Here is a 19,351-nt window from a genome sequence, read left to right on the forward strand (position 1 = left end):
AGTGGCATTCATTGAGCACTTCCAAGGATGACTCCTCATTCTCGATGCTGACAGCGAGATCCCCCTATGTTGTTGTGTTGTCATGGTGTCATCAAGGGACACACCATGCGATCTTAGAGCTCTTTCGGACAACCCACAGGCATGAACTCCATCATAATAGACCCGAGCTTTCCTTGGAGCACAGGAAGGTCCTTCTGCTGCTTTATTTGTTTACTTGTTCTCTGGTAAAAAAAAAAAGCGAGGACTTGGGTAGATGATGATGTCATAAACCGGGATTTTCGCAGGTTGACAGTACAGCCCTACCCAGGGCAAATCCAGGCTGATATTTTGTTTTTCTCTATCATTCCCTGTGAAGAATACCCAGAAGGAGGCTTGAATCTTTAGAATTAAGGTAGTTACCCATGAATGTTTTAAAACGTCTTTCCAAGCAACAGCGCCAGCAACAACGCTGACTATCCTGCTAGCGCTGGCCGGCCAATGCGAGAAAATATAGCAGTGGGCGGTCTGGTAATAATACGGTAATTGCGATACCAAGCCCTACCCCACTGTCGCAAAAAGTAGAGCACAAGAGGGCAAAAATAGCCCCGCCTCACCTGTAATGCGTAATACACTGTCGTCAAGCTGCACACGACTCTTGACTGGTCTCTCCAGCTCCATCGTAGCCTACCCAAGGTATTTTCCTTCTCCTCCACCTCTTTTCGCTCCGCACGACTGCTGAACCAGAGCCCATTGACAGTCTTTTCCCTCGTATCGGTGCGAGGATAACTTATTTGTTCCACAATGGCCGAGACTCACACCACCGAGGTTGTTGGTAAGTGTTGAATCCCTCTGCTGTACCCCTCTTTTCATTCCCAATTTGAAAAACGCTCCGCGTTTGTGGGTTTTGCGCAGGCTTTGTCGTCATGGACTGGGCCAGATGGGCTGGGTGACTGGCGACTAGAAAGCTTGGAGAAGTAGGTGTAGGACCCAGAATTGCGTTTGAATACTCTCTAGATTTCATGTTCCTCGTTCGATCTCTTGACTGCTGCTGTTCTTCTAATCAGAGCTAACCATTCCCCGGAACACCTTTAGACTACACCTTGAACAACCCCGATACTCTCACCAAGTACAAGACTGCTGCTCAGATCTCCCACAAAGTCCTTGAGGCTGTCTCAGGTGTGTGGCCTCCTGGCGTTACGCCCTAACCCAATATGTTAGTTGGGGATGTCAAGGTCTAATCTAATGTCTGGTCTTTAGCGCTATGTGTTGAGGGAAGCAAGGTTGTCGAAATCTGCCAGGCGGGCGACAAGCTCCTGGAAGAGGAGATTGCCAAAGTCTACAAGGGCAAGAAGATCACAAAGGGTACGTCCCCACACCATGCTGCTGCCGTTGTGAGCGGGCCAAAGCCAACCAGCGATGTTTACTAACATTGGCGTTGCTGAAAAAAAAAGGCATCGGCCACCCCACAACGGTCTCTCCAAGCTCTTATGTGACTCCATATACCCCCTTGGTGTCCGACACACAGGAGGCCGAGACTGCCCTGAAGGCTGGCGAGCTCGTCAAGATCCAGCTTGGTGCCCAGATCGATGGATTCGGAACCATCGTTTGCGACATGGTTGTTGTCGGAGCTTCAGAGGTCACCGGTCGTGAAGCCGACCTCATCCATGCCACTTACTATGCTAACGAGCTTCTTCTGAGACTCATGGTCCCCCCTGGTCTGCTCGCCTCTGGCACCGACGAAGAGAAGAAGAAGGCTGCCGCAGAGAAGCCTCCTACCCAGGCTCGCATCACCCAGCTGATTGAGAAGGTTGCTAAGACCTACGACTGCAATGTGGTTGAGAACACTACTAGCTGGATGTTCGAGCGCAACGAAATTGAAGCCGAGAAGAAGATCATTATCTCCCCCGGATCTGGCGTCAAGGGTGAGGGTGTTCCCGCCGTTGGTGAGGTCTGGGGTGTTGAGATTGGCCTCTCCCTCGGATCTGGAAAGGTGAAGACACTGCCTCTTCGTTCTACTCTGCACCGACGCACCACCACAACATACCAGCTCAAGAGACCTAGCTCCAGACAGACTCTCTCCGAGGTTGTCAAGAAGTTCGGACAGTTCCCCTTCAGCTTGCGACAACTGGAGGATGAGAAGGCCGCCAAGGTTGGCGTTGTCGAGTGTGTCCGTGGAGGTGTCCTGAGGCAGTATGAGCCCGCTGGCGATGCTGAAAACGCCACAGTTTCCCGCCTTCTGACCACTGTTGGTAAGTGCCAATATTTTCCGCATTGTTCACCTCGATAACTAACTAACCATACTTGCAGCTATTACAAAGAACGGTCTCACTAGACTTGCAGCTCCTACTGCTCCCGACTTCGAGAAGGTCAAGTCGGACAAGAAGATCGAGGATGAAGAAATCCTCAAGATCCTCGAGGCTCCTCTGTCCAAGTCCACTGGAAACAAGAAGAGCAAGAACAAGAAGAAGAAGGCTGCCAAGAGCGACGAGGAGTAGATATAAGATTCGATTGGATTTAACTATGCTATATCTACGAGACCATTTGATGGCCTCACCTCGGACTATGGCCTGAGGCCGTGACGCGGCCTGTTCGGACAAGCCGGAAGTGGAGAAGTTTCTTACTGTTGGGAGAGAGAGAAACCCCGCGGGCATTTAGCAGGATTGGTGTTATAACGCGCTCTTCCTCTCCTATATGCCCGGTGGGAATCTTTGTCACATAATGCATTAAAAAAAGTGAAAAGCCACATGGAAGTCACATGTGGCCTGAAGATAGCAAAAGGAAAAAAAAAACACGAGTTCTGCTTCCGATTCAGTCGAATATTCTGGACTGTAGTCCTTTAAAATGCTGCCATTTCATGTAACCCCAGGTGGATGAAATCCTTTCTTAGCAGAGGGTTCCCCTTTAACGACAAAGGGGGGAGGGTATATTCATGATGGAAGACTTTTCAGGGGGAAGAGGGAGGGGGATTAAATGGCCCCTGTTCTTTCTTTCTCCATGTCCGTAACCGCTGGCCATAAGAAACTTCATCCTTTTTGACCACTGCGCCTCAACCCAGTCTCACCTTTGATAATCTTGTTGAATCTAGTGAACTGGATGATTTTATAAAGCTGCCATGGACGCTTTTTTCAAGGGTCCGGAGATCATGATGTAACTGATAAAGCCACCTTTACCCCTATTATTATGGATGTCCTCTAGCTAGTTACCTGGTCTCTCCATTTGTCAGGCTCTTGTACACGAAGAAGATATCTGATTATGGGAATTTATAACCCTCTTTTGCAGCTTCATATAATCGACCACAAGTGTGTAACGTAAAGGTAGTAGCTGGAGGGTCTTCAACCCTGATGGGGGAGAGAGCAGTAGAAATCGAAAGAGATCAAAGCCTCTTTTGTATAAGGACCCCTTGATCAGTTATGTCTTCCAGAAACTTCATCTCCAACCAAGTAAACTGCGCGTTGGGATATTTGACGCTGTGGGTGAGTTGGGCGTGGGTGTGGGCCAACGAAAAGGCTCCTCTTCCTCTTCGCATCCTCTCTTCCTCCGGCATCCTCCTTTTCCCCCCTCCACAGGAGTCCAGTGGTCGCCACTTCGTCAGCCCAAGATCGCTGAAAGATCTTGTTTAGATACGCTTGTATCTTCTACCCTCAACTACTGCGACGGGATTCCCCCTTGTCTCCGTTTCTGTCGTCTCGGATCGTCTCATTTGCTGCAACCCAAAAAAGTTGCGTCGCGAGGACTCTTAACCCACCACCGACATCAACGCCGGATTGATTCCCATTGCCTTCGATTATCAGGCGCTGGATTTAGCTATTACCTGGCACTGTAGCTTGATGACTCTATCCTTTTTGGTCCTTTTGCAAACAAGAGTCCTACAATTGCCCTCAATTGCTGAGGTCCAGCCCCTACTTTCATTCAGCAGCAGCGCCACGCAGGACATTCACTTGTCGCGTCTGCTGCATCACTGAATAGCCTCATCAGTAACACACTCGGCTTTTCACTGGCAGAGGTGTTCCTTTTTCTTCCAGAACTTCCTTACCCCCTCTACCTTCTACATTCTCCCTTTCGCCCCACCTCCAACTCTGAATATCACTTTTACTGTGCCTCTTGTCCAAGTCTCATCTAGGTTGGTCTCTATCATCAGGGGAAAGAGGAAGATTAATCTACTACTCTTTACAAGATCTGGGGGTCTCTGGTCTTTTGTCTTTCAATCTTCGTGTTTTCCTTTTCGGGATATCGGGGTGAAGGGAACCTTGCCTGTTATCCAAGAAACAAAGAACAAACACACAGTTTGCCCTCTGGGCTCCAGAGACACTGTGACCTCTACAGGCTGTGAAGATATAAATTTACTGTCCTTTGCTGGTGAGTTATCTCCCTTAATCCTCCACCAACCCTCACTCCCATGACCATCTCAATGGCATGCTTGTCACATATCCCCTGATTTGACATCCAAAGACGCAAAGGACGGGCTCTATGTTCCTTATCCTTCTTAAATATCCTTTCTTTTTCGATTCTCGTGCTCTTGGACTATTTTTTTTTTTTTTTGCCTTGGTATTGTCAAATTGAGCCCCCCGCGCATTGCCGTCAAACCTCGCCGAGGAGACACCGTTGAGAATTCTGCTGACTAGAATAGAAGAGAGTATTCTCTCTAAATAGCCCGGCCATTCTTACAAGGCCTCTACAATTCTTCTGATTCCTCAGCTTGTATTTCCGGATTCCGGTCTTGCATACTCTTACAGGACCTTCCCCATCGTACCGTTCACCTCCCTTGGGCAATAACCTCCGAGGGCGCGGTAAGTGAGTATCCGGTAAGATCCCCCGTCCTGGATAAAATCAGAATTTGAATGATTCAATTCATTTGGAAAAACATGTTATTTCAATTTCTGACCTTTAAAATATTCTCATCTAGGTGTGGAGGTCTTGTGTCTTGTGTTCCTGACAGCCTCCGCGGCGAAACCCCCTGGGAGGCGTGATTGGGGCTTGGTCCTCAAAAACTCCCGTCACTCGCAACTCCGCAATCTTTCTTCCTTCAACCGCGCGGGCTGGCCACGATTCCAACCAGCCACGCCGGGCACGGTTGCCGATTTTTCGTGGTCTGTTGATCAGTAAGTTTTTCTTTCACCTGTAAAGCCAAAAAAAAAAGGGTTGGCTCTGTCTCTATTGCTGTACCCGCTAACTGGATGCGACGCAGGCCGGGCGATTATCGTGCCCTGCCTTTGCAACAATGGCTCCGAACCTCCGTTCATCATCGCATGCAGGTTCAAACAATTCCCGGCCGTCAACACCTGTGCCAGCTACAGCAAGCGCGGCTTCTCCTTTCACGGAATCTACACGGCCCCGGAAACAACGGCGTACTGGGAGAACTTCCCGTGTAGCCACCGATCCGCTTCAAGACCCCCCGACTCAACGCTTGTCGCGGCGAGAACGTTTTGTAAAGGAGGCAGCAGATAATGATAACGAGTCACACGCGCTTGGACAGGATACAGAATGGACCGAGCCACCAGTCAGGGCACCGGTTCCAAGCTATGCGGACACGCCGTGGTCAGCGGTTTCTAGTGACGCGAACCCAGTTCTAGCAACTATGCGCCCTTTGGGGGCCATGCCATCTGCGGCAGACTTGCGCAAAGTAGGGTTGGCGCCATCGAAGCCGAGTACTCCTATTATCCCTGCCAAGAAAGATCTTCCACACGCGCCGAACGGGGAGAAGATTGATGAAAAGCCTCAGACCCCCTTGACACCAGCTGAGGAGCCGGCACCGGAACCGGCACCCGCAAAACCTACGCCTGAAGAGGATCTCGCTGCATTCACAGTACTGCCTGTTCCCAGCTCTGCAGATGTAGACGTTGAAAAGCTCAAAGTTGCTGTCGAAAAAGCTCTGCGCCTAGCTTCGGAGACTGACAATCGTCCGGTCATCCGCGGGCTGCTTCACCTGTGGGAAAAATGTAGCAAGGATCCGTTTGCGCTATCCATACTGGATGGAATCTGTCAGGAAAATCCTGGGCCTCGTGAGAAGTCCGCATTTCAGACTGTGATGCGAAGCGCTTGGAAGGAGGTGCGGTCAGAACAGAACGTCACAAAGGTGCCTCTTATTCTGCCAACTATCGTGCGCACTCGCTCAGCCAGCACCGCCTCGTCGCTTTCTTCCGCTAAATCTCTTGATGCTGAGATCTTTGCACCCGCGATAGTATCTCGAGCGTCGAACACTCGTTCGCGAAAAGGGAAACAGTCCAGAAGCGCTACACAGAAGCCTGACGCCTTACCGCGTCGGCCGGCTTTCCCATCCAACGACCCAAGTCTTCCACAAAAGCAAACACAGGAAGACCCTGATGCTTCAGCAGAAGCTGTACAGGCTAAACGAACCCGTCTACAAAGGGCTCTTCCAACTATTGTGGCTTCTGAAAGTAAACTTCGTTATTCTCTGGCTTCCAATCCATCTTCCGATCTCTCCTCGCCTGGTCCACACTTTTCTGCCTCAAGGAATCGTGGAGGACGGTCGGAGAGCATAGCAAGCAGCGATGCCGGTGATAACAGACGTTTAACCCCCTCACTAACGTATGTCAAAATCTATCTCCCCCTAGTTCGATTATATTCCCCCCCTATGTGTCTCATTAGTTCAATTTCTGGATTGCTAACTTGGGCTAGTGACAATGAGCGACCCGAAAATAATGACTTTTGTCGAAATTGCAATGGTAGCGGCCAACTGTTGTGTTGTGATGGTTGTATCAACTCCTTCCACTTTTCTTGTCTCAACCCGCCTCTGGATCCTGCCAACCCCCCAGAAGGAGATTGGTACTGTCCTAAATGTTCAGTGTCACGTCCCTTGGATAAGTTACTTGGTGCCGTTGATAAAGTTTCACGGAAAGACTTTGCCTTACCAGCTCGCATTCGGGACTTCTTCACAGGGATTCGCACCGGTGATGGTGGAAGGTATGAAGAGGTTGCGCCACTACCAAGAATGAACCCTCGTGGAGGGCGTGGGAATCGCTCAGGCCGATACGATGACCCGTTCTTGTTGCGCACAGTGGATGCCAAAGGCAATCTCATTTTCTGCACAAAATGCGGGCGCACAAGTAACGGCCGCCGGCCTATCATCCAGTGCGATTACTGTCCATGTGCCTTCCACATGGACTGTGTCGACCCACCTCTAGCCATCCCACCAACCCAACGACCAGGTAGCGAACGCGTTCATCACAATTGGATGTGTCCCAACCACGTTTGGCACGACATGTACTACGTGGTTGCTGATGAGGAAGGTTATGATATGGTGAAACGCATTCGCCATCCCAAACGCCCTCGATTTGTCGATGTTGAGATCCTTCCGGACGAGGAAGAAGTCGAGAGAATTGAGGAGCAAGAAGAGGAAGGCATCATGTACCGTGTTTCGGAAAAGGGGGTCAAACTTGATTTTATCGAACGAGTTAAAAGGTTAGTGGACACTTGCTGGCTGGCACCTGGATCTTCTCTAATAATTTTCTTCAGGGAGAACGAAACACTTGCGATGAAGAAAGCAGCGGCCGACAAGTATTTAGAGTATGCCAAAACCAAGTTCGACGAGCTTCTTTCCGAGGCACACGCGTTCTACACATCAGAAAAGCCTGTCGTCACAGAAGAGGATACCACGGCTGCAATCCTCAATTCACGAACGGTTGCAGAGCGCGAAGCTGCCGCAAACCTCATTGAATTTGCACAAAGCCAGCAGGTAACCTCGGAGGTTGAAAACGGTCGGATTAACCTCCTGATTGACCAACTAAAAGCAAATGCGCCTAACAATCTCCCGTCTGCTAACACCGAGATCGAGTCCCTGCGCACTCTCCAAGACCTCATTGAACAACGCATCAAGGTGCTAAATTCGCAACCTGGGAACATAGCGTCCTCGAAGGCACAGCCTACTTCGAGCGAGCACCCCAGCAGCAACAGCAGCTTATCTGAATGAAATGATTCACCTCACGTCATAAAATCTTCTAGGCCTTTTCAGTTTCTGGCGAATCGTTTCTCTCTGCCTATGGACAGCCTTTTTCATTTCTCCCCCCCCCCCCTCTCTCTCTCTCTCCTTTTCCCCCCACGCTTAACATTTCGGCTTTAAGGTTACTTGGCGCATAGAGCATGGCATTGTCGAGCGTGTCAATTATTAGTTAGTTAGTTAACTATTGCATGAGAATTTAGTCATCGCTGTCGCTATGAGGACTAAGACTTTACCCTCCGTTTTCTCGAAAGCCTTTTATTGCCTATTGATTTGCCCGCCCTGCTTTCTTTTTTCCCTCTTTACTTGCAATTTCCCCCCCCCCGCTGGTGTCTGTATTGTCCTTGGACATACCGAGATATGAAGGATTGTTCTCCTTTGTGGCCATAGCTCCAGCTGAGTAAAAAAAAAAGGATCAATGGGCTTTGGCTTGTCCTACTGAGCGATACGCATTTACTTGTGTTGTACGATAGTTGCTTAGAATCATTTAACCCTTTCCCCTTTTTTTTTTTACTGCCTGCTGGTGTATCAATCAGTCAACCAGTCATGAATGAACAATATCTTTTTTTTACTATACTACATGAATGGTATATTGCACGTGCAGGAGCTCTCGCTGGAAAAGACCACCCAGAGTCTAGAGTAAAGATGAAAGACAAGTAAGCCGAACCAAATACCCTATTCGAAGAGAGAGAGAGAGAGAGAGGAAAGCATGAAATTGAACCTGTAGATAGATAAATGTACAAAATGATGCTAAGGCCATGATTCAAAAACAACCGAGTAATACAGAAATAAATATAAAATTGGTGCAAAAACAAGTCATAGATGGAGAGGCCAAATAGATATATCTGTATTGGATTTACGTTCAGGTGTGGATGCGTGCGGTGTGTGCGAGTCGTCCTGTGCGGGTTCAGTGTAAGGAGAAAAGGAAAGAAAAAAAAAAAATCATTATCTTCCGTTACTTATAGACAGGTATGTCTAGATCAGAGGAATTTCTTGGGCATGTTGGCACGACGACGTTTGTAGATAACGTATGAGGCGGCTAGTAGGATTTGGAAAGCGATGACCAGGAAGATGAAGAAGCCCATGCGGGGGGTGGATGCTGTGATGACTGTTTTGCTCAGTTAGAATGGAAAATGAATTGTTGAAAGGGAAGGGAAGCAGAATGAGTTAGAAGCTTACCGTTGAGGAGAGTGCCTTGGAGGTTTTCGGTCAGGCTTAGGTGAGACGACCTTAAAGTCTCGTGCAACTGGTTGAACCGGTCACGGTAATCGTTTCCTTCCAGGGTACGTTGGATGGATTGCAGGGTCTGTTCGAGCCTCTGGAGGCGAACTTCGAGACTGCCGACTTGCTCCTTGGTGGCTAGTTTCTGGAGAAGCTCGTTTTGCTTATTCTCAACCTTGTTGCCTTGGTTTCCAAGCTCGCGGATGATGTTATTGGCGGCGTGGTTGATCAGTTGGATTCGGCTGCCCAGATCCACAAATTGTTCGGTGATAGAGCGGATATCAACAGACGCGGATTGAACTTGTTGAGTGTTGGCTTGTCCCTGCGCAGCGAGCGGCTGCTGCTGGTTCTCGTTCGGCTGACGTTGCTGTTGCTGTACTGGTGGAGCCTTTCCTACACCGGATGGGCTGTTTTGGAGGACGATCTTGAAGATCTCGAAAGAGTCGGGGTTCTCCGGGGTTGCGGCTGTCATACCGATGGTGTTTCCAGCAGGAAGAGAAACCTTGTCAGTGGCGAAGCAGAGCTTGTCGTCAACAGTGACCTCCAAGACAGCGTTGGTGTGCTTCACACGAACAACAGACGGCCGTCCAAGGTTTCGGTAAGAGTAGTCGCAGTGTCCGAAAGCCAGGCTATCAACACTTTTATGGCTTTTGTAGTCTGTTGTACCGTCGTTGAGGAAACCTCTAACGCTGCCACCCTAGCAGTAAGTCAGTTGCTAGATCACCGAGAAACTCGAAATTCGCATACCCTTCCGCTATGAGTGTCTACTACAAGAGCAAATCCGTCCCATTGGCCCACAGTGTAAATACTAGCAGAGCCAATCTTCTCTTTGCCATCCTTAGCATACCAAAGTTGGAGGTTGCCTCCGGCCCTCTCAACTCCAGATGCTCGGAACTGGAGCTCCGCTGTCCATTCCGATTCGGATAGACTTGATTCATTAGAATTAAGTCAAGTAAGAAAGAAAAAAGATTATGGAGACATACGTGGATTGGGACCAGGCGTAGCCCCGAGTGTTGCCGGGATAGGGAGGGGTGAGGATGAGCTTATCGGAAAGCTACCAGTGTGTCAGTATTTGGTCAAACAATCCAAACTCCATGACTTTGGAAGACATACAATCTGAGGGATATGACCTTCTCCTCCGAGATCCCATCCCGGAATGCCATCCCTGTTTGGTGCTATCCTATATGGCAAATTAGCTCCACCGCTGTGTGTGAGGTATGAAAGGACACGGGGGAAACGGTACATTTTTCCATGACCAAAGCTTGAGCTGTCAATCACCAACTGTGCGCTAGCAACAGCGGAAAGAAGCACGAGGGAACACGGAATCTTCATGATGATGATGGTGATGGCTGTACAATACCGTAATAGAAGCTGATAACGCCTTTTGTACGGTGCCAAAATAGAAAGGTAAAAACAAAACAATGCCAGGCCAATGAATGGGATATATCCAGATGGACCTCACGTATTTACGAAAGATACAAGAAAACAGAACCAGGTCTATAGTGTCACGAATCCGATCACGAATCCGATGATGGCCGACGGTCCAACAGCGCGGAGACAACTCGAGTAGTAGTCCACCCAACCACAATGGCGATCACGCAGAACCGGATCTCTCTGGCGATGGAGAGCGCGGCGGGGGAGATGTCGACCGAATGGCGGATATCAAGGCTAGAGAGAACGACAGAATGGCGGACACCCACGTCCGAAGCGAAGTCCATAAGAAAGCTGAGCTTCGAGAGCTTCGGAATATCGCGATCTGATTGACTGGGTGTCGTTCAAGGACACACTGGCCTTTCTTCACGAACCACGAGATGCGCCGTCACGTGAGCCCTCCCCGGATCGACCATCGGACCGCCTCAGGTCCATCTTCTATCTTCCATCAGGCTTCACTTTTGCTTCAATTGTTCAATTGGAGAGCAACAGGATATCCTGACGGAGATTCTGCTTTCCCCGTTCCCGGATGCTGTTCGCTCGATAACCTTGTATCCGTCATGCCCAGATAGCACCTCCAATGGCTGAATTATACCCTTCCCTGACGCAATGCGCCATTGTCGCAACCGCCTTTAAAATCCTCCTTTTCCCCGCCTAGTACGAAACACTCCCTGTCCTGGTTGAATGTGGAAAGGGGCCAGAGAACTTTGGAATTCATGCTTATTTATGGCTTCTTGACACAGCAAATCTACCGACTTCGAGGTTCATCGCAATTGGTTAGCTATCACGCATTCGCTCCCGGTCAAGGAATGGTACTACGAGGTACTGGTCGCCCTTCTTGCTCATTAAGGGCCTCAACAGTGCAGAGAATAACTGGTTGTGTGCAGAAAACGTCGGAATGGACCCTCGATTACCCTCCGTTTTTCGCCGCGTTCGAGTGGCTGCTTTCCCAACTGGCTCAATATGTAGACCCCGCCATGCTCATTGTGCAGAATCTCAATTATGATTCCTGGCAAACAATCTACTTCCAGAGAGCGACTGTCATCCTAACAGAATTTGTTCTTCTTTACGCTCTGAGCCGGTAAGTCCCCAGCTTATCAATTTCCAGGGCTATAATAACCAATGGCTCGCACAGATATATCAAGTCCGTTCCTCAAGTCAATAAACACCTTGCCCATGCTGCCAGTCTATCCATCTTACTATCTCCTGGATTGCTCATTATCGATCATATCCATTTCCAATACAATGGATTCCTCTACGGAATTCTGATCCTGTCAATCGTCTGGGCCCGAAAGCAGTCGACTTTATTGTACAGTGGTATTTCATTCGCTGTCTTGCTGTGTCTGAAACACATCTACTTATACCTCTCCCTCGCTTACTTTGTCTACTTACTGCGTGCGTACTGTCTTGACCCAAAGTCCGTCTTCCGGCCTCGATTTGGAAATGCCTTTAAGCTTGGCTTCAGTATCATCACCGTGTTTGGTCTAGCGTTTGGTCCCTTCGCATCTTGGGGTCAGCTCCTTCAACTGAAAGAAAGGCTGTTCCCATTTTCCCGAGGCTTGTGCCATGCATATTGGGCCCCGAATATTTGGGCGATATATTCGTTTGCCGATCGGACTCTGATACCACGTACGTCATATGCCATTAAAAAAAAAAAACCTCCTTAGCCCTACTGACCCCCCGTAGTTGCTCCAAGGTTAGGTCTCCCGGTCAATCAGGAAGCTCTTACAAGTGTCACTCGTGGGCTTGTCGGTGACACATCCTTTGCCATCCTCCCCGAGGTATCGAAAGAGCACACCTTTATCTTAACCCTATTGTTCCAACTGGTATGGATACCACATTTCCCAGTACATAATATTACTGATTCTCATTCGGCATAGCTTCCATTGTTCAAACTCTGGCGTTGCCCGGACCCGGACACCTTTATTGGAGCCCTTACCCTCTGCGGCTACGCTTCTTTTCTGTTCGGCTGGCATGTACACGAGAAAGCAGTCCTCCTGATAATCATTCCGTTCAGCCTGATCGCCCTCAAAGACCGACGATACTTCAGTGCATTCCGCCCCCTCGCTGTAGCCGGACATGTTTCTCTCTTCCCGCTACTCTTCACCGCTGCAGAATTCCCGATCAAGACGGTCTACACACTCTTGTGGCTGATTTTGTTCCTGTTCGTATTCGATCAGATTGCCCCTGTGCCAGAGCGACCACGCATCTTCCTCGTGGACCGCTTTTCCTTGCTCTACCTGACCATATCTATCCCACTGATCATCTACTGCTCACTCTTGCACCAGCTGATCTTCGGCCTGGAACGATACCAGTTTGTCCCGTTGATGTTCACGAGCAGCTACTCGGCTCTCGGGGTCGTCGGTAGTTGGGTAGGATTCATGGTGGTATACTTCACCGCCTAACATGAGTAACTATATCGTATAGATAATGAGAAATCAATCAAAAAGCTACACAGTCCTTGTTTTCCAAGCCAAGCTCAACAATGATGTAATATCAAGATCTATCGACGCCAGTTTGCTCTGTTTGTCTGCATCCACGTGTTCCCCCGAGCAGGACCCACTCCGATAGCAAAGTTTATCAAACAACGCCCGCTAACCCTGAACCGGCTAGACCACGAGCTAAAATATTGATCGATTCCATTGATTCATTCCGCACTAAAGCACTAACTATTACATAGTTACTACCCTAACCTTGCAACAGATGGGAAATTGAACCTGACACTACAGAGTACTTTATCGAATCTCTCTGTAAATTGTTGCTTGGGAAATGTATGTGCTCTTTCTTCTCTTATATGCTCTAGACCCTGCTTATGGAAGAAATGTGGAAAGTATAACATTAATCGCTTCTGATGACCGGAGTATATTTTCATATGTAGGTTAGGTAAAGTCCCAACCTGGGGCTATTCTCCCTTCCTTCCTGTTCCGGGATGCATCCATCTTCCTTTTTTTTTTTTTTTTTACACACTCATAGATATTTGTTATTATGGGAATACAGGGTGCGTTAGCTTATACTATACGTGTATTGGTACTTTAATTTCAAATTCTATCGGTTAATATTTACCGTAAAAGAGGTAGAAATCAACAATGTCAGGTCCGTACGTAGACGGTTACGAACGGCGATATTTCAATGCTATTTGGGTATGGATATTTGCCTGGGTATATCATTCATGCAGGCTGGAGAAGAAACCAGCCGAGAGAGAATTGATATAAATAGCAGCTTGTCTAAACAGCCTTTAGCCTCTCCAGAGACGGTGTAGCTTTGTGTGTCTCATCTATGAATAAACAATGTATCAGATGCTCTGCAATAAGGGAAGAACGAATCTAGGTTGACCCTCCAGTTTGGAGAGCCATATTAATATAATATAGCTCTATCGGATTGAACGTGTACGGGTCATTCTCAGAGTTGAAAGGTCAGACGTGGCAGATTCATGCCATGTTGAATTGGGACAAGTTCATCTGAAAGAGATAGGCATTTTTTAATAAAATGCCATCACTGCTTTAGGAATAAGGAGGTATTATCTCAGGTATTAGGTAGGTCCTTTATAGTCATTTACCCCAGAGGTAATTTGAAACCGTGTGGCATGGCTTAGATGCTTAAATAGAGGGAACTTGATGGCTGAAAGAATATTGACATGCTGTACTAATTAGCAGATATAAAAAAAAAAGATTTGAGGGGGCACGTAGGTCCAGAGATATCCTGTTGGAATGTGATATCAATGAAAGAAGCTGTATAGGGCTGGGGATAGATAGTCCCACGGTAAGCGTATGAAGAAAGACATGGAAGAAGTATAAGACATAGAGATCAAAGAATGAATAGGAAAAGAATTAAAATAGATCAAGAAAGAAGAAGCTTGAAAGGGGATGTTGATGCGTGGTGTAGAAGTCTGGTGGCTGTCATTGTTCTTTGTCTACCGAGCGCGCGGACTTCCAGGGCCATGACGGAGGGCTTTTGGATTTGGGAGGGATGGTAGGTCTGAAATCAAGGAAACAGAAGGGGAGAATTATCGTCAAGGAATGTCCTCGAAAATGGGCGTAGAACGAGTGTAAATACGTGTAGAGTTGGGGAGAAACAAAGGGGAGCAGACGGGCAAGAAAAAGAGAGAGCTGGCCCCGGCTGCAGAGGGTGTAAAGAGACCTCCCGAAAGAGGCAAAGTCCGCCCGACTTCCAGCTTTGAACTCGAAATCTCCTCCTCTGGGCCAATCATCAGCGCTGGTGCCTCGGCGGCCCTCCCACCCACATTATTTCCCGCTACTTACAATGGACGACTTAACTTCCTGCTGCTGGGTAAATCATCAATGGGTCTCGGTTCTGCCGTCGCTTCGGTGCGGCGACCGCTTCTCCTTTCCTCCTCCTCCTCCTCCTCCTCCTCCTCTTCCCTCCCCTCTCCTATCTTTCTCTCTTCCTCTCTTTCCTTCCCTCTCTCTCTCTCTCTCTCTCTCTCTCTCTCCTTCCAAAACCTCTTCTCCTTTAACTAGCCTTTTCCTATTCCTGTCCTTCCATTTCCTTTCCTTCTCTCTCCCCATCCCTCTTACTTCCGACTTCTCTCGCGCGTCTTGCCGACCCTCTCCATTCTTCGGGTATTTATATCCGCTGTTTCTCACTCCTTCCTGCGCGCTTCTTGCTTCGCCAGTCCTCCATTCGTTTGGTGGTCGTCTGTACTCCGCACTTCGATTGCGGCGCGGTTGGAGACGCGTTTTCCCAGGTAAGTGCGGGTTTTTAGCTCATGACACTCCCAAACCCAGTTCGCGGTCTTTCTTGCCCGAGAAACCAAAAAAAAAAAGATCGCAGGATTGTATTTCTTTTTCTTTATTTTTTACTTACCTTCAGCTTCATGTCTTGCGCGCCGTGTAACCCCACTTAGTGGGTATAATTTGTTCATACTTCGTTCTTGACTCTATTTTTACTTGTCGCACCGAGAACATCCGTCCGCGCGTCGTGCTAATTATCTTTCCCCCCAATAGATATATGTCATTAGCCAGTGCCACCCTCCGCAATCTATGATTCTCCAGCGCGTGTCTTTTCCTTGCTAGGTCACAATGGTGGGTTGGAAGATTCCTTGAATGGGCGGAAAAGTCGCAGGACCTCAAAGCACAATGCAAAGTGCTTACAACATCTCTAGGTGCTATTCAAACGGAAACCCGTCCAGTACCTCCCAAGGCCAGTTATCGAGGATGACAGTTCGGAGGCACGTACAGTTCGTGGAACCCATGAGGAGGGAATACATGCTTACAAAGGTTGCGCAGGTTTGGGTTATTTCGGAGACGAATGAGGTTTTCACCAATTATGAATCATATCTCCAGCGCATGGATTTTTACAAACAGAGGAAATTCATCTGCGAGATTACTGGTCATTCCGGGCTGACCTTTTTCGAGGCTTTCCGAAGTGAAGTATGTGATATGCGCTATACCTACGGACGTCCTCTAATAATTCTTGTCATAGATGGAAGAGTCGCGAGAGGTCAACAGCTCGTTCCCCGATGCTTTGAAAGAACCTATTTTGCGCAGGGCCCAGTTCTCCACGATATCGCGGGTCGATAGTCTTGGTATGTACATACATTTTATAAGCCTAAATCTTAAGCTAACCTTGGTAACTTTAGTGGACGAAATCTATGAAGTAAGTCAATACTAGGCGGCTAACGCGAATCGATCTCCGAACTAAACGAACGCAGGAATTCAAACAGGATTTTTACCCCGGCGAGCAAGTTTTAATCTTACTCGATGATAATACGCGTTTACATGGCGTGATTCGGGACAAAGCCAACTTTCCGGAGCAGCTCTTTGCGGACGGAACTGTGAAAACCGCGGCCTATGCGACATATTTGGTTAAGGTTTTGGACCGTCCGAACGAAGAAGCGCTTTTGGATCAGGAACATCTCACGCGCGACAGGAAGACCTTCACCAAGCAGATGCTCCGGGCATTTATCAAAAATAATGTCACTAGGGAATCTTGGAATGGTGCTCCTTGGCTTGTCAAACCCTCCGTGGCGGAGGAGTATAGGATCTCAACGGAAGTACCGAAACACTTGCAATATGGAGCCAAGGTAGCTGAAAAGAAGGCGCAAAAGAAAGCAGACCAAGAAGGGTTCTTTGGTTTTTTTGCATCTCAGCAACTTCCCGAGTTGAAACCGGCTCCTAAGGGCTCGAAGTCAAAGACATCGGCACAGGATTTGGCTCGTTCCAAGGAGGCACAATTTCTCGAATATAAACGTTCTCTTAACGGCAACCCCGGGTTTGCTGTTGGCAGCAAACCAACGAACGGGACTTCTCGGCCTCCGAAATCCCAAGACATCGATAAGAAAATTGCAGCTGTTCCTTCTGTGATAATCAAAAGTGAACCTCCAAAACAACCGTCTCCCCCGCCCATTAAATACCCAATCGAGGACCTCGAAATACCTCCGGATCGTGAAAAGAAGAAGCAGCGCCCACCGTTGAAATTCTTGAAAGTGACTGAATTTGACGATCCCAACGATGATGACCTATTGCAAGACGATATTGAGATGGAGTCAGTAGGCCCATTCCTCGAGGCATGGAACACTCTCAATGTGTATTGTGAAGTCTTCCAGCTCGATTCTTTCACCTTTGACGACTTCCTTCAGGCCATGCGGTTTTCATCAGAAGAGATGGACTGTGAGCTTTTTGTGGAAATTCATTGTGCTGTTTTGAAGAAGCTGGTTAATGCGGAAAAAGACGACAACGGCGCGATCCAGATTTCCCTTCCGGAACTCCCCTCTGAGGAATCAGACGACTCCGAGGAGGATGAGGAGGAAGAAAAGGAGCAGGAGGAGGAGGAAGAAGAGCGAGAGCCTACACCTGAACCTATTGTGACAAGGATGACTACTCGAAGTAGTCTCGCCAAGGCCGAAGCCGAAAATTTGATGGCGCAGATTAACGGTCATGCGGAGCCAGCAGAAGTCAAAGTCCATCGAGCCTCGGAGATGTTTGTTGGATATAGCTGGGTTGACCGTCTACGCAAGCGAGATTTCCGCAACGGTGGATGGGAATTGGTCATGGTCGGACTCTTGCACCAGTTGTCCGTTCGTCCCCGAATGGAAAAGATTTGCAATGAAATTCTCAAGCAACTTGCCCCCCTAGACGAGGAGCCAACGCAGGAAACGGCCAGCACGCAGTATGCCAGTTTGGATGTCAATCTGCGCATCCGGGCCCTCCAGATTATCTGCATGCTCAGCCTGGAGACTAAGGCTATTCGAAATTACCTGGAAGAATGCAGTTCCCAGATGACAGAATTTCGGAAAGAAAAGATCGAGTACCAAAAGGCTCGAAAAGCAGCGTAAGTTTTGACCCTTGAACTCTGCCATCTGATCCGCAATTGACGTGGATCTCTTAGCCTTGAGGAACTTCGTCGGCTACACCAAGAACGGAAAGCGCTTCAGCCAGAACCCGAAAAATCCTCAACCCCCGCCCCGGAGTTGGAAAATCTGGAAGACTCGAAAATGACCGGCGTGGACGGAGACTTGGACCATGTCGCGGACTCTGAGGAAGAGGAGGCCCCCCAACGGTCCCTCCGTGGTGGAGTGGACCGGGCCATGGAGCGGAAGCGAAAGCTAGATGTAGAGCGAGAAAGAAAGGAGCAGCTCGCTAAGCAACCGAAGGGCTCGAAGCAATACCAGCGGGTACTGAAGAAGATCGAGGACCAAAAGGCGGCTGTCCAGAGATTTGAGGACAAGATTGAGGTGGTCGATAATGACTTGAGAGAGGCAGATTGCCCGCGAACGAGATGTCTTGGAAAGGACCGTTTCTGCAACCGGTATTGGTGGTTCGAACGGAATGCGATGCCGTATGGTGGAATGCCTAATAGCTCGACTGCTGAAGCTAAATATGCGAATGGACGTCTTTGGGTCCAAGGTCCCGACGAAATGGAGCGCCTTGGATTCATTGATGTCTCTGATGACCAGAAAAAGCATTACCAAAAGGAGTTCCATATCACCCCGGCCGAGCGCAAGAAGAGCGAGGAAGGATCAACAAGGCTTGCTCAAGCTTACGAATGGGGCTATTACGACGAGCCGGAGGCTATTGAAAAGCTACTTGATTGGTTGGACTCTCGGGGTGAGCGCGAGACGAAGCTACGCAAGGAGCTTCTACTGCAGCGCGAGCACATTGTCAAGTATATGCAGATTCGCCAGGAGTACCTGTCACGGAAAGAGGATAAAGCGGAGTCGGAGGAAATACCGGCCAAACGTGTGACGACACGAAACAAGACTTATGTGGCGGAAGCGGACCGGCACCATTGTCTCAATTGGCGAAACACTACAGGTCTGGCTGAAAATGGACACCTGCATCTTGATGCCTCGCGCCCATCGAAGAGGGCAAGGAGAAACGCAGACGAACCGAAAGAGATCAAGATCTCCAACCGACAAGGCAAACCACTCACCAGACAGGGTGGACGATACAATTTTTAGATTTCCTTATTATTTTGGATTTATTTTTTTGGTTATTTCCGATTCCTCGTTTGCCCGCATTTCGAACAAATTGGCGTTTTCTGGGGTTTCTTTTGGGGGGGGGGGGTTATAGGTACATTTCAAGCGCCCAGCTACAACAAAAAAAGACCGGGGGGGGTTTTCTCATTTAGCACTACATGATGGACGCGACCATGAACTTTCCTTGGACTCGGATATATAAAGGTGTGTATATCAGGCTCACTGGGACACAGGATTGCATTAGAGGAGCAACGGGGGTACCGTCGACGATGTATATAGAGAGCTTTTGTGGCTATTTACCACTGGCCTAGTCGATAAGAATGCCTCAG

At 48.6% G+C, this 19,351-nt stretch overlaps 7 protein-coding genes across 7 annotated transcripts; 4 read left to right on the top strand and 3 right to left on the bottom strand.

The window, feature by feature from the left end:
- Nucleotides 1–674: 674 nt before the first annotated feature.
- On the top strand, nt 675–2,786 carry P175DRAFT_0505009 (curved DNA-binding protein (42 kDa protein)). The gene is made up of 5 exons (XM_040898002.1): nt 675–811; nt 1,072–1,155; nt 1,237–1,341; nt 1,431–2,228; nt 2,287–2,786. The coding sequence occupies exons 1-5, from the start codon at nt 781–783 to the stop codon at nt 2,472–2,474; spliced, it is 1,206 nt and encodes a 401-aa protein (XP_040748638.1). The 5' UTR covers nt 675–780; the 3' UTR covers nt 2,475–2,786.
- A 2,411-nt stretch (nt 2,787–5,197) lies between these two features.
- P175DRAFT_0446659 (putative PHD finger domain protein) lies at nt 5,198–7,906 on the top strand (the record flags this gene model as incomplete). The annotated part of the gene is made up of 3 exons (XM_040894357.1): nt 5,198–6,525; nt 6,616–7,398; nt 7,453–7,906. 3 exons carry the CDS (start codon nt 5,198–5,200, stop codon nt 7,904–7,906), a joined length of 2,565 nt encoding a protein of 854 aa, XP_040748639.1.
- Nucleotides 7,907–8,500: 594 nt separating this feature from the next.
- P175DRAFT_0505013 (putative lectin family integral membrane protein) lies at nt 8,501–10,913 on the bottom strand. The gene is made up of 6 exons (XM_040898003.1): nt 10,398–10,913; nt 10,268–10,334; nt 10,138–10,208; nt 9,902–10,082; nt 9,113–9,851; nt 8,501–9,041 (listed from the first exon to the last, which is right to left on the bottom strand). The coding sequence occupies exons 1-6, from the start codon at nt 10,484–10,486 to the stop codon at nt 8,914–8,916; spliced, it is 1,275 nt and encodes a 424-aa protein (XP_040748640.1). The 5' UTR covers nt 10,487–10,913; the 3' UTR covers nt 8,501–8,913.
- P175DRAFT_0536064 (uncharacterized protein) lies at nt 10,672–11,020 on the bottom strand (the record flags this gene model as incomplete). Its single annotated transcript, XM_040900287.1, has 2 exons — nt 10,672–10,910; nt 10,960–11,020. 2 exons carry the CDS (start codon nt 11,018–11,020, stop codon nt 10,672–10,674), a joined length of 300 nt encoding a protein of 99 aa, XP_040748641.1.
- Nucleotides 11,021–11,044: 24 nt separating this feature from the next.
- P175DRAFT_0467018 (dolichyl-P-Glc:Glc1Man(9)GlcNAc(2)-PP-dolichol alpha-1,3-glucosyltransferase ALG8) lies at nt 11,045–13,037 on the top strand. The gene is made up of 6 exons (XM_040894928.1): nt 11,045–11,242; nt 11,329–11,407; nt 11,473–11,666; nt 11,721–12,214; nt 12,272–12,411; nt 12,466–13,037. The coding sequence occupies exons 1-6, from the start codon at nt 11,166–11,168 to the stop codon at nt 12,988–12,990; spliced, it is 1,509 nt and encodes a 502-aa protein (XP_040748642.1). The 5' UTR covers nt 11,045–11,165; the 3' UTR covers nt 12,991–13,037.
- Nucleotides 13,038–14,840: 1,803 nt separating this feature from the next.
- Nucleotides 14,841–15,564, bottom strand: P175DRAFT_0103967 (uncharacterized protein). The gene is made up of 2 exons (XM_040892332.1): nt 15,422–15,564; nt 14,841–15,290 (listed from the first exon to the last, which is right to left on the bottom strand). Exons 1-2 carry the CDS (start codon nt 15,465–15,467, stop codon nt 14,881–14,883), a joined length of 456 nt encoding a protein of 151 aa, XP_040748643.1. The 5' UTR covers nt 15,468–15,564; the 3' UTR covers nt 14,841–14,880.
- P175DRAFT_0103946 (DDT domain protein) lies at nt 15,239–19,229 on the top strand. The gene is made up of 8 exons (XM_040892331.1): nt 15,239–15,290; nt 15,550–15,627; nt 15,708–15,773; nt 15,832–15,975; nt 16,028–16,130; nt 16,185–16,201; nt 16,257–17,875; nt 17,933–19,229. Exons 2-8 carry the CDS (start codon nt 15,625–15,627, stop codon nt 19,002–19,004), a joined length of 3,024 nt encoding a protein of 1,007 aa, XP_040748644.1. The 5' UTR covers nt 15,239–15,290; nt 15,550–15,624; the 3' UTR covers nt 19,005–19,229.
- Nucleotides 19,230–19,351: the final 122 nt, after the last annotated feature.

The sequence above is a fragment of the Aspergillus ochraceoroseus genome (assembly GCF_002846915.1).
Source record: "Aspergillus ochraceoroseus IBT 24754 chromosome Unknown P175scaffold_11, whole genome shotgun sequence".
Classification (NCBI taxonomy): domain Eukaryota; kingdom Fungi; phylum Ascomycota; class Eurotiomycetes; order Eurotiales; family Aspergillaceae; genus Aspergillus; species Aspergillus ochraceoroseus.

Coding starts and splice junctions, on each gene's coding strand:
- P175DRAFT_0103967 (XM_040892332.1), bottom strand. CDS start 15,467: ATGAACAAATTATACCCACTAAGTGGGGTTACACGGCGCGCAAGAC. Junction 15,291..15,421: donor GGTTACACGGCGCGCAAGAC/ATGAAGCTGAAG, acceptor ACCCGCACTTAC/CTGGGAAAACGCGTCTCCAA.
- P175DRAFT_0103946 (XM_040892331.1), top strand. Junction 15,774..15,831: donor TCGAGGATGACAGTTCGGAG/GCACGTACAGTT, acceptor AAGGTTGCGCAG/GTTTGGGTTATTTCGGAGAC. Junction 17,876..17,932: donor CAAAAGGCTCGAAAAGCAGC/GTAAGTTTTGAC, acceptor TGGATCTCTTAG/CCTTGAGGAACTTCGTCGGC.
- P175DRAFT_0505009 (XM_040898002.1), top strand. CDS start 781: ATGGCCGAGACTCACACCACCGAGGTTGTTG. Junction 812..1,071: donor TCACACCACCGAGGTTGTTG/GTAAGTGTTGAA, acceptor GAACACCTTTAG/ACTACACCTTGAACAACCCC. Junction 2,229..2,286: donor CCGCCTTCTGACCACTGTTG/GTAAGTGCCAAT, acceptor CCATACTTGCAG/CTATTACAAAGAACGGTCTC.
- P175DRAFT_0467018 (XM_040894928.1), top strand. CDS start 11,166: ATGGCTGAATTATACCCTTCCCTGACGCAATGCGCCATTGTCGCAACC. Junction 11,243..11,328: donor ATCCTCCTTTTCCCCGCCTA/GTACGAAACACT, acceptor TTCTTGACACAG/CAAATCTACCGACTTCGAGG. Junction 11,408..11,472: donor TCAAGGAATGGTACTACGAG/GTACTGGTCGCC, acceptor GGTTGTGTGCAG/AAAACGTCGGAATGGACCCT.
- P175DRAFT_0505013 (XM_040898003.1), bottom strand. CDS start 10,486: ATGAAGATTCCGTGTTCCCTCGTGCTTCTTTCCGCTGTTGCTAGCGCA. Junction 10,209..10,267: donor AAGGTCATATCCCTCAGATT/GTATGTCTTCCA, acceptor ACACACTGGTAG/CTTTCCGATAAGCTCATCCT. Junction 10,083..10,137: donor TACGCCTGGTCCCAATCCAC/GTATGTCTCCAT, acceptor TAATGAATCAAG/TCTATCCGAATCGGAATGGA.